This window comes from Leuresthes tenuis, unplaced genomic scaffold, assembly GCF_036924035.1.
Source record: "Leuresthes tenuis unplaced genomic scaffold, fLeuTen1.0.hap1 SCAF_4, whole genome shotgun sequence".
Taxonomy (NCBI): Eukaryota; Metazoa; Chordata; class Actinopteri; order Atheriniformes; family Atherinopsidae; genus Leuresthes; species Leuresthes tenuis.
This window is the reverse complement of record NW_027325358.1, coordinates 20,359,143-20,374,767: the sequence shown is the minus strand read 5'-3', so window position 1 is coordinate 20,374,767 and position 15,625 is coordinate 20,359,143. Positions and strand designations below refer to the sequence as shown.

At 40.2% G+C, this 15,625-nt stretch overlaps 1 protein-coding gene across 2 annotated transcripts in view; it reads right to left on the bottom strand.

Moving 5' to 3' along the window:
• Nucleotides 1-15,625, bottom strand: part of fbxo41 (F-box protein 41) — a 47,003-nt gene that overhangs the window by 21,569 nt on the left and 9,809 nt on the right. For both annotated transcript variants that reach the window (XM_072385016.1, XM_072385017.1), the window contains exons 2-3: nt 11,862-12,650; nt 10,708-10,937 (exon numbers count right to left, since the gene is read on the bottom strand). In XM_072385016.1, coding sequence (XP_072241117.1) covers nt 10,708-10,937; nt 11,862-12,410 — 779 coding nt within the window. In that variant the 5' untranslated portion in view covers nt 12,411-12,650. The remainder of the gene's footprint in view (nt 1-10,707; nt 10,938-11,861; nt 12,651-15,625) is intronic.

The following is a 15,625-nucleotide window of genomic DNA, read 5'->3' as shown; positions in this document are numbered from 1 at the left end:
TGGTTGTCTGCTGGCTGCTTGCTATGGATTTCCTGCTCTCCCTGCAGCTATTCTGCTGTACCATCTGAAAAAGCAATATATAAAAGTATAATGATGCATGCACATGGTGGGAGGATAGTTTAGGATTTGACTGTTTTCTGTGAAATATGCAGCAAGGACTTCACACCCAATTTCAAAACATACAGATCAGCTCCACCTAATTACATTTGCAGTAACTGATTTCCTGGAGAATTGAGGGCAGTTGGAACACCCTGATTATAGAACCAAGATGACTCCTTAACATCCATCAAATGAGAAGCAGTACTTTTCATCATTTGGAGAAGAATTTCCTGCCACCCGTCCTCTGTTTTTATAGCATGAAAACCTGTTTGTGTCAAGTCTTACTTGTCAAAACAATGATGTCAGGATAGCTTAACAAGCCACTGAAGCCGTGTTAGAAACTCAAAAGATATACTAAAAAAATTAAGTTATTACAAGAAAAATGAAATGGGGACAGACAGTCTGTGCCCATTCAGATGAAATTGGTCTGTGCTCATATCTTAAGCAAAGCCATTCATTGGTTTGGATAGTTCAACTGCAGTCATATGAACACAGCTAATAACCATCATACAACCCAGAGTCCTCTCCAAAACAGCAACAACACACACAATGAATTTCCCTGAAACAGGGACATTCTAAAAATAATTTTGAGTCTGACACAGTTAACTTTTCTTACCTTCAGGCAAAGATGATAAAAATAAGAATCTCAAATTAGTCAAGGTGGCTGACAGTAAGGGAGGCTAGAAAAGCGATATCACATCTGTGAGTGAATAATATAAGCAACTAAATGATAATGGAGCCGAGACAAAATGTCAAAATCAAATGGCCTCTGCATGTTTTAATGGAATCAATCGTGTTTAGTCTCTTTTTAGTTGTTGATAACCAAAGAAAACGTGTCTACTTATATGCAGTGTCTTCACTGCTGAGATCAGAAAACACAAAATACAGACAGGTTGGCAGGCTCAAGTTATAACCTCATTAAGACATGTCCAACCTCCAGAGGACTTGTCCGGGTTAAAATGTCATGTTCTCCTCTCACTATGAGGGAACCTTAGCGCCTTATTAACTTATTTTTTGCCACACCAGGGCAGTAGAATCTCTGGGAACAACAACTTGATATGTCGTATTTTGCCTTAGTTGTTTACATGCTTTTCTCAACACTGAAATTGGATCACTTAGTTGGTCACAGTTGTTTCAGGCTCTTATAATTTTCCCAAGCAACTCACTCAGAGAGCTTTTACACAGTGTAGTCATTTTCCTTGATCCATGCCTCTTTATCATAATAAATATAGTTTGTGTCATTGTCCAAGACATAATGTATTCTTTAAAAGTATAAATAGATCTGTGATTCTAGCCGTCTTCAGCTTTTGATGCTCTGCAGCTCTGCAAACTGGGTGTTTTAAAGGGTAGTTTAATGCGATCTCCCTCGAGACAGTTTGAATTTATTGCCAGAGCAGTTTAGCATTTGTTGGCTGTATGAATCCTTCAGTCAAGCTCATCCATAACCACGGCTGTATGGGATTATGGTCAGGCGAGTGCTCTGGTCTGAGATGACTGATAACATGCTATTCAGTGCATGGGGCCATCTTGCAACACACTTTGGACCTTTCAAAAAATCTATCTGACAATGAACATAAACATGACAGTTTGAAATGAAGATCTCGTCTGTCCAGAAGATTCTGTTCCAGTCATCCTCTGTCTAATATAGATGATGCTTGTCTCAATTCAATGCTTGTCTAATATAGATGATGCTTGTCTGTAGATATATACACTGTAGGTTTATCCCTTTGTCCTTAAAACTATAACTGACTGTCTTACTTCTTAGGAAAGTTCCTTCTGTTTTTACACTTCTCTGAATTTTTTTTAGTTAGGCATGGAAGTCAAGCCGATAAAATGACTTCTGGAAAGAAAACTTTTGCAGATTGGCAGAACAGGACATGTTGAACCTATTTTGCAACATATGTCAACAGTTGGTGTTGTAGCATTCTTTCACACTATTGTGTCACTTTGGTGCAACCGTGATCATTTTCAAATGTATGTATGTAAATGTATGTATGTAATGTATGTAGGCAGGTTAGTATAATAATCTGTTCTTTTGTTTCAGTGTCTTTTGTTCTATTTCTTTCTTTACTGCATGAAAATTGCTGTGAAAATGATTAAGAAGAAGACCATGCATTGATATTATTTCCTTTGTGTAAAAAGGATGAATATTCAAGCAGAATGGGGGCAGATTTTTTTGGTGCTGTTTTCTGGAGAAATACAGTAGTAAAGAAGCAGGAGCATCACTGTCTTCATCAAAAATGCATAATAAAATGCAGGACGACAAATGCAGAATTCACCAAATAGCATGAAGTAGCAAACTGCCTCATCCTGCTGTGCAGCCTGCATCTAGTTAGAATTAATGACTCCAAGTATAATTTATTTTGATTCAATAATCAAAGCTGTGCCTAATGTGTTGTATCATTTAACAGTGTGAGACAGACATTTTAGTCTCATCATTCAAGTTAATAAATAAATAAAACAATATATAAGCATTGTTTTATTGCAGGGTGCACCATACCACTCTATCAAGACTTTCAGAGACATTTTTTAGATGTGTTCGTATAAACCAAAATTAGGCCATTTTCCTCTGCATATTCATGCAGTTTGTCTTAATTAATAATTCAGCTGCAAGAGAGTTTTGTTTCAGTTGTGACAAGAAACACTAATCACACGCAGAGGACCTTGAGGGACTAGCACAGGAAAGATTTTCCCTCTCTTACAGTGTGGAAGAAATGCCTGGCAGCCTAACCACTCAAAATAAGAAAACTCACTCAACTGGAAACTCTTCAAAAAAGATGGATTTTAGACGGGTGGCAAGCAAAGAAACAGAGGTATATACAACTTCTGAGTAAAATGTAAATAAAAACAGAACGCAATTATACAAACTGCATTAGCAAAAAATATTAGCCCATCATAAATTTGATAGGAGCAGTCTATCACAAATCTGGGATGGGGTGAACTGAAGGCTGGAAAAATAAGTGCTGATGTACTAAAAAGAAACAGCTGAAGGAGCATGTTCCAACAAACTAAGTCAATTGGTAACAGGTCAGTAGTATGAAAAGAACAACTTTAAAAGGGAGAGTCACACATAGGTAAAGATGGAAGAAGGTTTAGCAGTCTGCAAAAGAACAAATTGTGTAGCAAATATTCCATTATCTACAGTACATAATATCATCAAAAGATTCAGAGAATCTTGAGGCATCTCTGTGTGCAAGAGACACAACTGAAAATCAATACTATACCCTTCAGGCCCTCAGATGGCACTACATTAAAAACAAACTTGATGCCATCAATGAAATCACTTCGTGGGCTCAGGAATACTTCCAGAAATCGTGGTCTGTGGACACAATTCACAGTCCTCCACAAATGCAAGTTAAAGCTCTATCGTGCAAAGAAGAAGCCACATGTGAACAAAGTCCAGAGACACTACAGTCTTCTCTGGGCCAGAGCTCATTTAAAATGGACTGAGGCGAAATGTCCTTTTTTGGAAATCACGAACGTCTTGTCCTATGTACTACAGAGGAGAGGGACCATCCCGCTTGTTGTGAGTGCTCATGTCAAAAGCCTGCATCTCTGATGGTATTAGGCTGCATTAGTGCCTGTAGAACTGTCAACTTATGAATCTGAAAGGGCACCATCGGTGCTAAAAGATGTAGACAGGTATTTGTTCCCATCGCGATGAATGGGACAGCCTTGCATATTTCAGCAAGACAGCAAAGTGCATCAATTACAGCATGGCGTCTTTGCAGAAGAGTCCAGGGGATGAACTGACCTGCCTGCACTTCAGACCTTTCAACCAAATGAAAATATTTAGCACCAAATGAAATGCAAATTTTGACAAAGAACACCCAGAACTGTTGTTTCTAGACTCCTTTCAGACATGAATTTCTCTCCCAAAAGTCCAGCAATTGGTCTCCTGAGTTCCCAGATGCTTACAGACTGCTGTTAAGGGAAGAGGCAATGGGCACCCCATGTTCAAGGTCCCAGATATGTCCTCGTGCAAGGAGAGAAGTGTAGGACCCGAAAGACAGGGCAGTCAAGAGTCAGAGATGGAGCCTGGTAAAGAGAAAGGACACAAAGCACACTGCAGAGGCTATAACAACAGACAGCTAACAGAGATCTGCAGTCATGTGGAAGCAGAAAGCACAGGAGATTTAATAGAGGAGGGGAGGGAAATGAGATGTGCCCGCTTCCTTTTGTCAATCCTAATTTCCAGACAAACGCACATACACACAGACGTACACACACGCCTCACTCACAGTGTGACTCATTCATACTTCATAAAAATAACGCCTCAAGGTGACAAACACGCCCGTGTGTTTACACCGTAACTTGGGGAGCTGGAAAAACAGATTGCCAACTTTTCTGGGTGATGCAAGCAACTTGTTAGTGTGGGACATGTCTCTGAGCAAAATGCCTCATGACAAATATGCCTGACCCCGTGATCACCTGTTAGCAAACACTTTGGTCATTTGTATTTCTGGACATGCACGCAGACTGTGATGCAAACATACTTTGTCATGGTCTGTGGAGTTTTTTGTTGTTTTTGTATCAACTTGTTCTGATTTTCATGTTTGTCTTCTATGGGTTCCATCGGATTGTGTTTACTTCATATTGGTTTTTTGTGTTCTTAGCATCTTGGTGCTTTCTCTCGTAAGACTGAAACAAGGGGCATGTTTGTCTAATTGGCTTTTAAAATTCAAATGTCTTCTTGTAGCTATGAAAAGAGCATTCGTTATTTTCCTCTTGTCATGCTCAATTTGAGACCTTAGAGACTGTGGAGGTTTTTCTCTTTTCTGAAGTCCTCAGTTATTATCCAACACTGTTGCGCCACCACAAGGAAAATAAATATCAACCGAAGATGATTGAAGGGACTGAATGAGGGAGACAGGGCGGCCTCTTATGCATAAACAAAGAACAGCTGGTTGTGTGTCGTCCTGTTATGACACCTGGATCTAAAAGTGTTTTTTGGTAGGATCCAGCACTTTTTATTGTGTCCTTGGGTCATAATGTCACACATTTGTATGCATTACACATAAACTCAAAGAGGAGGGCAGCACGTGGAGGTGGGTAAAGTGTGCGGTGACATGAAAGGAGGCGAGAGCCAGAAAAGGATGAAAAGATAAGAGAAAAAGGATGATGAAAGTGGCGCAGGCTGAAACATGCTGCTTTAAAAGAAGAGAAGGGAAAAAAAACATTGCTTCCATAGAGACCACTAATCCAGGTCTTTGCTCTGATCAGTTAGGAAACATAAATGTTGTCGTTGTAGGTGGACAATCTCTCCAAATCTAAAGTAGGGAAATAAGCTATAGTTTATTCGTAAGTGAGAGGAAATACAGCAAGGTGGCGATGATGTGTGGAGCATTTCAAACGCACAAAGGAGATTCGTTATGAAAGAAATGGCCACCGGAAATGCAGCAGTCAGAAGTTTTTTTAGACGCGAAAGAAATGTGCGCCAGATGCTCGTTTGCAGTGCAGTTTTTCAATTAAACATAAATGTAACTGGAACAAAATTGATGAAAAACATTGATTTGTGGAAACACCAGAATTCCTACTTGATTCTTCAAACTAAAAATAGAATTAGAATGAAATTAAACAGATGTTTAAGGAAACGGAATATCCCTGTAAAGGCTGTAGGAAACTTCAAATTTGTTGACATGTCAAATCGAGAGACAGTCTGGCCTTTCCTTTGTCTTTGTCCCACCCTTCTCTTCTTACAGTATCTCTGGTCACCCTGGCAGTATCAGACTGTACCCTTAAAATTCTCCTCCCCTAAACACCTCCTTTCTCTCTTCTCTCTCTCTCTCTCTCTCTCTCTCACACACACACACAAGCACACATACACTCCTTGTGTGTCTCAGAGGAGAGGCTGGCAGTCAAACAGGGAGCTCATTCAGACTCTAAAGTACAGAGTATGCCTGAGGTGGAAAAAGAGCATCACAGGCGGTGAATGTTCAGCAGGGTTGATGACTAAGCAGACACAAAGAAACTTACTGGTTTCAAATAAGTTGGCCTAACAATCTCTTACACTGACCTCAAACTTTTTCAGTTGACAAAGATACTGTTAAGGCTCTGAGAGACTCCAACAAGGACTTATGCATCATGTTTCACATCAAGTGTGTCAGTTGCTAAAAAAGACAGTAACCTAACTGTGGGTTGCTATGCAACCAGGAAGAATTCCTACGAGCTGCCTTTTGTCGCTAGCAATGCCATGAATAAAGATAATAAAGACACTGACTTGAGAATTGATCATGGACTTAAAACCTCTTTAAGTAATTATGGAGAACAAGGACTATGCCTGTACTATTACTATACTAGTAATAAACATCACTTTTTACCTGTCAAAACCAAATAAATAATAGCTGCTAAGTTAAGTGGTCTAATGGCAGCTGGAACTAAAACTGGAAAAATTATTATCTCCTTTATTTAAACCTGTTACAGATTCACTCAAAATGGAGTCAGTAGCCTTAGTTTGTGTCTGTCATAGGAATATGTTGAATATAATTTAAATCTGTGGAGCCATTAACAAAAGTTTTGTTACATACAATAAAGTTAATTTTGCTATATGATGTGACCCCTTTGTGTATTGTTCTTACAGTTTTTAGTTTGAAGACATTTCAGAAATAAACTTGTGGAAATAGGCTTGTGGTTGCATTTTGCTTGCCTTAGATATTCTCAGTATCATGAAGATTTTGTGATCACAGTCTGATTTCAGGCCATTTCTAAAAGTCCGCAAGTCAATAAAACAAAGCTCTCGGCCTTTTGATTTAATTTTAGCAACTACAGTATATTGAAACACATCTTACATGTTTTCTGACTCTTTTCTGACTTTAACATTTCAGTTTGTGATCTCTTTGACACACAGCCAAGAAGTTGATGCTTGCTTCACGAGTGCTTCTGCAGGGAGACACAATACTGTATGATCGAGCTTCAGCTTGTTGTTTGACATGTACAGAGGGTAAATGTGGTATTATCAAAACAAAATTTAGAACCTGGCGCACTAAAACAACGGTTAATCAAGTAGTATCAAGCTGTTCCTTATATTGTGTCCAGCCTCTGGATAGAAAAGCAAGAAGAGTAGCGAACTGTCGGGCTTTTATATCATATTCAGAACACACACTCACAGATGCTGCAATCGGCCTAGACCCTGAGGCTCAATCTATTCCTACACCCATCTGTGGTGAAGTGAGAGTGCCCTGCGCAGCATAAGAAATCTGCAGGATCTAAAAGCAAGACAGGATACAGACATATTTGCAGTCACCATGTGTTCATCAGAAAATGTCTGTTTTTCACAGAGCATCAATCTTCACTGCAAAGTGAATGTGTCAGGGAGGAGAGAGTCATCTCATTAACAGCAGTGTCTGAGAGAGAGTAGCATGGCAACATCTTTGGAGGATCATGAAAAGAAATCAGCAGTATGAATGTGGACTATTTGGGCAGTAAGAAGCTGTTCTTCATGTGCCAAAAGGATGAATACTTTCTAAGGTAGACTGTATATTCAATACATTCTGAAATGGTGAAATACTGTATATGCCCATACCTCAGAGGAGATGATGTTACGCAGCTGTGCAGTGTTGATTTTTCAAAAAATAAAAAATGCTTGCACAGAGTGCACTCTACTGACTTGTCATTTTATGAATATTTTAGATAAGCAGAACATTACATACAGCCTTTACTCATATGTACAAACAAAGCTGATTGGACTGTATACATACATATCTAGGCTATTTGTAATGTGTAGTGGAGCTTTAGTAATGTTAATTTCAAAAGAACTGTGCTCTATGAATTACAAATTTGTGTATTTTAACACTGCATTCAGGTTTTCTGGGGTAAGATGAAGGGGCCTTTAAAAAAAGGAGTGATTCTAGGCAACTAATAAACAGGGTGTGTGCGTGTATGGATGGTTCAGTCGATATTGGTGCTAATTTAGAACAGGATTTATGAGCAGATGGCTGTTCATGTTCATCATTAGATGAAGGAAGTTGATATGAGTGTCCTTGAGGCTAGTTGAGATGATTTGAAGAGGGTGGAAAGGAAGCAGGAAGGATGCTGCAGCTAGTCTTTGGTTGGACACATCTCTTCAAACAGCAAAAGTCATGACAGCACCTGAAAGTTTACTGTTTAGAAACAGTCTAGGATGCATCCTGTATACATATTGAACTATAACACACCTTATAGTAATATATACCTCAGAAGAGCCAAAACATTCTTATAAGGCCCCTTTTGAACACTTCCCTTAAGATGGTTAAGATGTAAGTTCCTCCTTCTATCCACTACTCATCTGGTTGTCGACTCTACTCAAACACCCTCGATCATCAATTATGTTTGTAAATGGCTAATAATGTGTTGTAAGTGTTAGATTAGCTTTGTTCCCGATTGCCTGCTCTAATAAATCCAACCGTGTTGATGGGAGTGCCTAACATTTGGCAGGTGTACTGCCTTGGACCCGAGGAAGAGTAGTGTCAAGATTGAAGTCGTTTGGGTGAATGGTTGTCGTATTTTTGGCATAATGCTGTTTCTTTGTGGCCCGGTTTACTGCACTATTCAACTTTGTGTGTGTGTGTGCTGTGAGGAGCGGTCTGATGCTGCGAGAGGCCACTAAAACAACTAAAACCTCAAAAACCTAATAGCTGTTTAAGCTATATTGTAGATATGTATACTGCACCGATTTGGCATCACACACTTACACAGACTGGATGTGGGCAACCAGAACCACAGACTGGTGAAACACGGATGTTCTGCGCTTCAGAAAATGCAGTGACGAAATAAATAACTGTCAGAAAAATAGTGACACGACTCAAACCGCTGCGGAACTTTTGAGGTTTGAGCTGTGTTAGACTGTGATCTTCTCCTGTCCTGTCCGAGTAGCTCTTCGCTTTACTGCCCTGAAAGAATTCCTCCCTGCTTCTCCAAACTGAGAGCACTCTGATCGATGTCAACTGACTTTGAAAGAATTTGTTGCATGTGTTATGAGACTACACACTGGAGAATGTAGAGCATTTTAAATGCTCAGTCAGTATGTAGGCTGTGTCCTACAAGGCCCAGATGACCTATATCTATTCATAGGAGCATTGCTACATTTGCGATACAAATAAATAAAGACTAAAATGAAAATAGTTTTGAAATTTAAAGCTAAAGTAACCAAAAGAGATGTTTCTATGCCACTATTCTATCTTGACAAATCAAGTAAATTACCTTCAAATCTATGAAACTGTGATAGTTTTCACTTTCACTACAGCATTTTTATTGTTTTTTTTAGATCAAACAATTATTTGATAGAAAATAGTCTGCAGATAATTGCAATATTTGCTGCTTGAGCAAGATAATAACACCTTGTTACTAATGCTCGAGAAGCATTAAATCATTATGTATTATTTAAATTATCTGCTTGCTGTCCACATGCCATTTACTGATGTAATTACTGAGAGTCGGTAAATAGTGAATGCATCTACCCAGATGCATACGTACAGAGCAGCGATGTGTGCAGTGATGTTCGTTGTGAGATTTTAGGCCTTTGAAAGTGCTTTTCTTTCTCTGTCCCATTACAGATATTCAAGCCTGCAACATCTTGACATCTTTATTGACATTTTTGAGAATATGTTAAGATTTCTTCAGCTGACCATCTAATTATGAAATAATCAATTTATTAGTGTGGCAAATGCTGTCTAAATAGAAAGATTTGTCATTAGTAAAGAATAAGAAACTGGATTACCCTGTGATGTTTAACTTCATGGATCTTTTAAAATCTAAATGGTAAGAAAGGATATGGGTAAACCAGTACCCATGTACCCTGTAAAAAGCACCCTCGGTTTCTTTTTTTTAACATCGTTCTAGCTTCCCAAACTAAAAATAACATCAGAGTTTGGAACACACAATAAATTGTCCTGGGATTAATTTCAATAAAAGCTCTGAAAGCCTGATCTGCCAGTACTCGCTCTTGGTGCCATGCTGCAGGAGAGCTCCAAATCATGTTCAACTTGCTTCATAACACTGTGATTTACATCCAAGTCTGTTAACAGCAGCCATATTAGTTCATGAAGCCTTATGACAGCTTTATGGAAGGACTGGTGGGATACAGCGAGAGGAGCTAGCTACTACCAACCCAGCTGCTGCACAAGCAGCTGACCAACCCGGAGGTCATTGGTATATAGCAACGGCAGTGGGACAGATGTCGACCACAGCTGGCTGAAAATTACACCAACTGAGACGCTGAGGTGAAGGAGATGAGGCGTGATGATGTGCTTTATAAAAGGCGCACAGTTAACATGCTATTATGTGGCCAGGAGTTCAAACAGCTTCAGAAACCACTGCCAACAACATTTACCAACATCTGAACTGGGAGGGACACTCTCAGACAATTTTTGCAACTTTCTAAACTGACAATTTGACATTTGCACCCACTTCCCTTCCTTTTTCATTCTTAAGACAACAATTTATATCACTTATATCAACACTATGAACATACCTAAGGAAGACTTAAGCTCTTATACTGTGTGCAGCTGTTTGGAAAGAATCTAAACACTGGATTTCCAGGTTGGCTTGTCAACACCATATCTGTCAGAATATAACCTGTGGCTTGTTTCACCTCAATAGTGGAGAAATTAGAAACAAGTGCCTTTCACTTACTGCTGTTTGTGGTTCAGCTCTGCCTCTTTGTTCACCAGGTCCTGCTTGAGGTTGGCTAACATTTCCACAGAGACGTCCACCTGCCGAGAAAGCTCTGAGGCCTTGTTCTCCAGGTCCTGCTTCTCCTGGCTCAGCCGCTCGCTCTCCTGCTTGGCCCGCTCCAGCTCAGAGCTCTTCCTCTCCAGCTCCGCCTGAAGCCGGCCTACACGAGCCGCTATTTTCTGCTCCACCTTGAAGGTAAAAAGAACTTGAGCTGTCTGATGTGCAACCATATGATACCATATGAAAAACTAACAAATGTACAAACTACAATGGTAACTGGGAAAAGGTAATTAATGCATTAGCAAATGTCTTTACATATCCAGATTTGGTAACTGTACCTAACATCCTATTAGGCAGCAATGAGAAAATCACAGCACTTGATAGTCTTATGCTATGATTCAACCTTTGTTGTAGCAACAGTAACAGGGTGCAGGATGGGAAAAAGAGAACAATTTCAAACCAAAAACTGACAAATGGTTTTCCCTTCAATAACTGTAATGTCCAACATTCAGAAACTATTCAGCATAATTTGCAACAAAAACAAAGTGCCTGATTATAGCGCAGTAAGGCAACGCCTTCATTACATAAGAGAATATACAGTTCAGACAAAGAGAAGACATAACAAATCAAGAATGTAGCCATGCATCTTCCATCCCAGAAGAACTGAAAAGGTCATGCTTTGCTGGCAGCAAAAAAAAACAAACACGTGAAGCTTTATTTCTTTGTTTTCATTAACTCTATATCAAATTTGATCAGGAAAGAAGGTCCTATAGTTGCAGAGATGCTAAGCTCCTAAAAGGTAACTTCTTAGATATTCTAAAATTGCAGGTTTTCTCAATTCTCAACTTGAAGGACTGAACACAGTGCAACTGATCACATTTAATGTAGCTCTAATGAGCTCGTTACTTTTCTCTCTGCTGCTGAGGTTCTTAAAGCAGACTAAGAGTGTCAAGAAGAGTACTGTTGATAGTTTCATGTGAAACACAAAGACAAAGGGGGATAAGTATTTCCCTTGATTGCTCTTGGACTGTGCAATTACTTTCTGTAGAAATCAAATCTGCACTGTGTGCAAGTATAAAGTTGATTGTAATAACCGTAGTGATCCTACTCACCTCCTCCGACAGCTTCTCCAGCCTCTCATCCAGCTCCAGCCGTTCGAATGCCCGTGCCTTCAGCCTGGCCAGGCCTTCCTCATAGGCTGCTTCCACTGCACTAGCTGCCACATTAGCTGCCACCGCTACAGCCGTGCTTGGGTTTCCATGGGGACCTGGATCCGTGGATGTCATCGCTTTCTTCATAAAAATCTCCCCCAAGGGGAATTCCACATTAGGAATGTACCCGGCTGCAGAGCTGGGGGTAGCTGGGGTCAAACTCAGGTCGTCCGCAAAAGGAAGCTCACGGCAAGCAAAGTGCCGCTCCTTTAAAGCAGAAGGCCGAAGTGGCTCAAAAGGGTCGTTGTTGTTGGCAGGTGTGAGGAGAGCTCCCTCAGCCACTAGCGGCAGCAGAGCGGCGGCGTCACATACACTGTTGGATTTGGAGAGGACGTAGAGGGTCTCGTATGTGTGATTATACTCCAGGTGGGCACGTAGGGACGACAGGCTTCGGAAGCGCTTGTGCTCCCCGCAGCGAGGACAGCGGTATGGCAGGTCCAAAGAGGCCATTCCGTGCAGCAACTGCCGGAGGAGAGAGGGCACTCACGCAGCACAACGGCAGCGCCAGTATGAGGGCACAGAGGTCAAGCACCTGGAAGATCCTCTCATGGTGCAAACAAGGCAACAAGGGGAACCAAGCGGGTGGAGGAGATATCCCACGTGAAACGGAGGAGCCAGGTCAGTCACATGATCGTGCAGAGCGGCAACAATCAATAGGTCTTTTTACTTCATCCGCCATGGTGCCTCTGCCTGAGGAAGAAATTACAAGACAGAGTTGAAGAGTTTCTCACTGAAATCATGTTGATGCAAGATCCTGTAAGCTTTCACTAAGAAAAGGTCAATGTAATCACATTTTGGATCAGAGGTAGATGATAAAAGCACCTATAAAAAAAAAACACCTCAGAGATAAATGGTAGGGTGATAAATGACGCCTTTTGCTCTTATAACATAGAGCATTTTCCTTACAAACTGACCTGTAAACTATGGTACTTGTTTAACTAGTTACTGGAACTGAAATGTCTTTTTAAAGAACATATATGTAATATTGAACAAATCAAAAAAGTATCACAGTCAACATAATGAATAATTAAAATATTCTGTTATGAACATTTAATGACTACTTCAAAAAATATTGGAATATCTAGAATTCACATCCCAATCATACAGCACTTTTCTTCAGTTCTTCATTGTAGTAGCCCATCCCTCTCAGTATTTACTACCCCAGGTCCGGCAGAGACCACGGCCTCCTCCATCACTCACTAATAATGATGTATGAGTTTAATGGTCAAGAAACATGAGACCTCCGGTGAGGGCTAAAAAGCAAACTGTACTGCACTTGTAGTCTGACATGCACAGAGTAAGACTCTGGAAGAGTCTGGAAATGGAAGTGGATCCATTACTGAGAGTGCTTGTTAGTACCAATGTCATTTTCCAGTCTTAAGCCAACAAGGTCAGACTGGATGATGTTAAGTCCTTTACGAAGGGATCTGGTAACCCACATTGGAGGAAATAAAAGGTAGTTATCGGAGTACTACTCTTGTCTCTGTGCTTGACTTAAATGCTACATTATAAAATAGCCCCATTCACAAAACTGAGACTATGATGAACAAAGCAATCAAATATCTCACATTTCTAAGTAAAAAATGCCCAATTTATAACCACAAAGCACAGTTAACTTAAATATCTGAATATTATTAATGTTTATCAGCTGTATCTGTGGGTTATTGTAGGTGCAGAACAGTGTTAGCTCTGTCAGAGCAGTGCATTTACTTGATTTTTCAGTTACCAAGTCCTTGATGCCTGCAAAGGAATAAAAATGCACTGATTCCCCTGCTTCACTTCAGTAACTAAAGTGAAGTTTTTTTCTCATAAGATCAGTCTTAAACAGTAATCCACTCTTCACTGTCAATGTAGTGAATAGTGAAAAACAAACAAGCACCAATTCCCAGATCTGTTTACTGTGGTGTTTCTGCAAAAAAAAAATTATTCCAACCCCACGTGGCCTGACTCTCAATTGCTGCCCATGTGGTAAAGCACAGTTTTTCATTTCAACTTAGGCTATTCGGACTTCTACAGTTCGACTGGATGGAAGAGGCGAACCAGTGCTAGAGGTTGAGTTTTCTCTTTTTCAGAGTGTGCAGCAGCAGCTGCTAATGAAGGAAGCAGCAGGCATTGGGGATGAAATGACAAATGGCAGATGCAGGCCATTCTTCACAGTGTGCTCATACAATGATAATCCCTAGAAGTCACAAAGGCTGTTATCAGACGTCTGGTGAGGCTGGATCGGGGAGTTTACTGGCAAATTGTGCCCACTTAATAAACAAGGCGGATTCCACAGACCCAGTTAGTACACTGCAGATGGCAAGCACTCCCATCTCCATTAAAGTACTCAGTAAGATATTTAAACAGGCAGAAAATGGAAAGAGTTTAGGCTACGTGGTAACCATCCTGCCTGTGCTGTTCAGCTGAAACATCGGGAGGGGTTGGAGTGTCAGAAGTGTTACTGTGAACAAGGGAATACAAAATCTGATAATAAAATACTATTAATTTGTAATGCAACTATTCCACTGTTTCAATTTATGCTGTATTTTTATTTATATATTACCTCAAATCAAACATCAGCAGCTCCTACATGTTTTCTTGTACTATCAAATACATCTTCTCTATCAGAAATAATATTCTGAGTGCTACTCACAATGAGTCTGAATAACAGCAATGACCAATCAAAAGAAAAGCAAATCCCCACTTGCACATCACCAAGGACAATCACGGTCTTGATAACTAAAAATGATCAAAGCCAGATAATCGACATGGGAAAATCTGTTGAATAGAAATTTACATAGGGAGGTGGCCCTTCAGGGAAATATAGGCAATGCTTATTTTAAATACAAGACATCTAATAATCTTACTATTATCATTATTTAGAATAAAACTTGCTGTCCTTTTGACCCTTTAAGATAAGGTAAACGCAGTTGAATGGCAGGGTAATATTGATTCAATCTTATTCCAGCTTGGATTTGTAACAATGCCATAGACACATTCGTGTTTCAGCACTATTTTAGGACGCAAACAAACTGTAACAGCATCCCCATAAAGCAGCTAGCTGGTGCTATAGTAAGATATCACCCAGAGTTTCAAAGTTTGCAGCATCAAGGAGTAATTCAATTCAGTTAATGTATACAGTGCCAATTCACAACTGAAGTCATCTCACAGCACTGTACAGTATAGCCACTATTTTTAGTTGTACTTGTCTGATGTTTGCCCAGGGCACTTGGGAATAAACAAGAATTATCCATTAATTCATTCATTATCTTCTGCCTATCCGAGGTCAGGTTATGTCCCTGACGTCCCTCTCCCCAGCCAAACTCTCCAGCTCCTCCTAGGGGAATCCTGAGATGTTCCCAGGCTAGTAGGATATAAAATCCCTCAACTAAGTTTGTGGTCTACCCTGGGGTTACTGTAATATTGGGCATGCCCAGAAAAACTTCAAAGAGAAGCGACCAGGGGGCATCGTAATCAGATGCTCAAACTACCTCAGCGGACTACTTTTGACAGGGAGACGAGGCAGACGCTCCAGCCGAATGTGCCACCTTCTGACCCAGACACTCTCCAAAGGAAACTCATTTCAACTGCTAGTATCTGCAATCTCATTCTTTCAGTCACTACCCAAATCTTATGACTATAGGTGAGGGTTGGAGCATAAATGGGTTTTGTCCTTTCAAAAA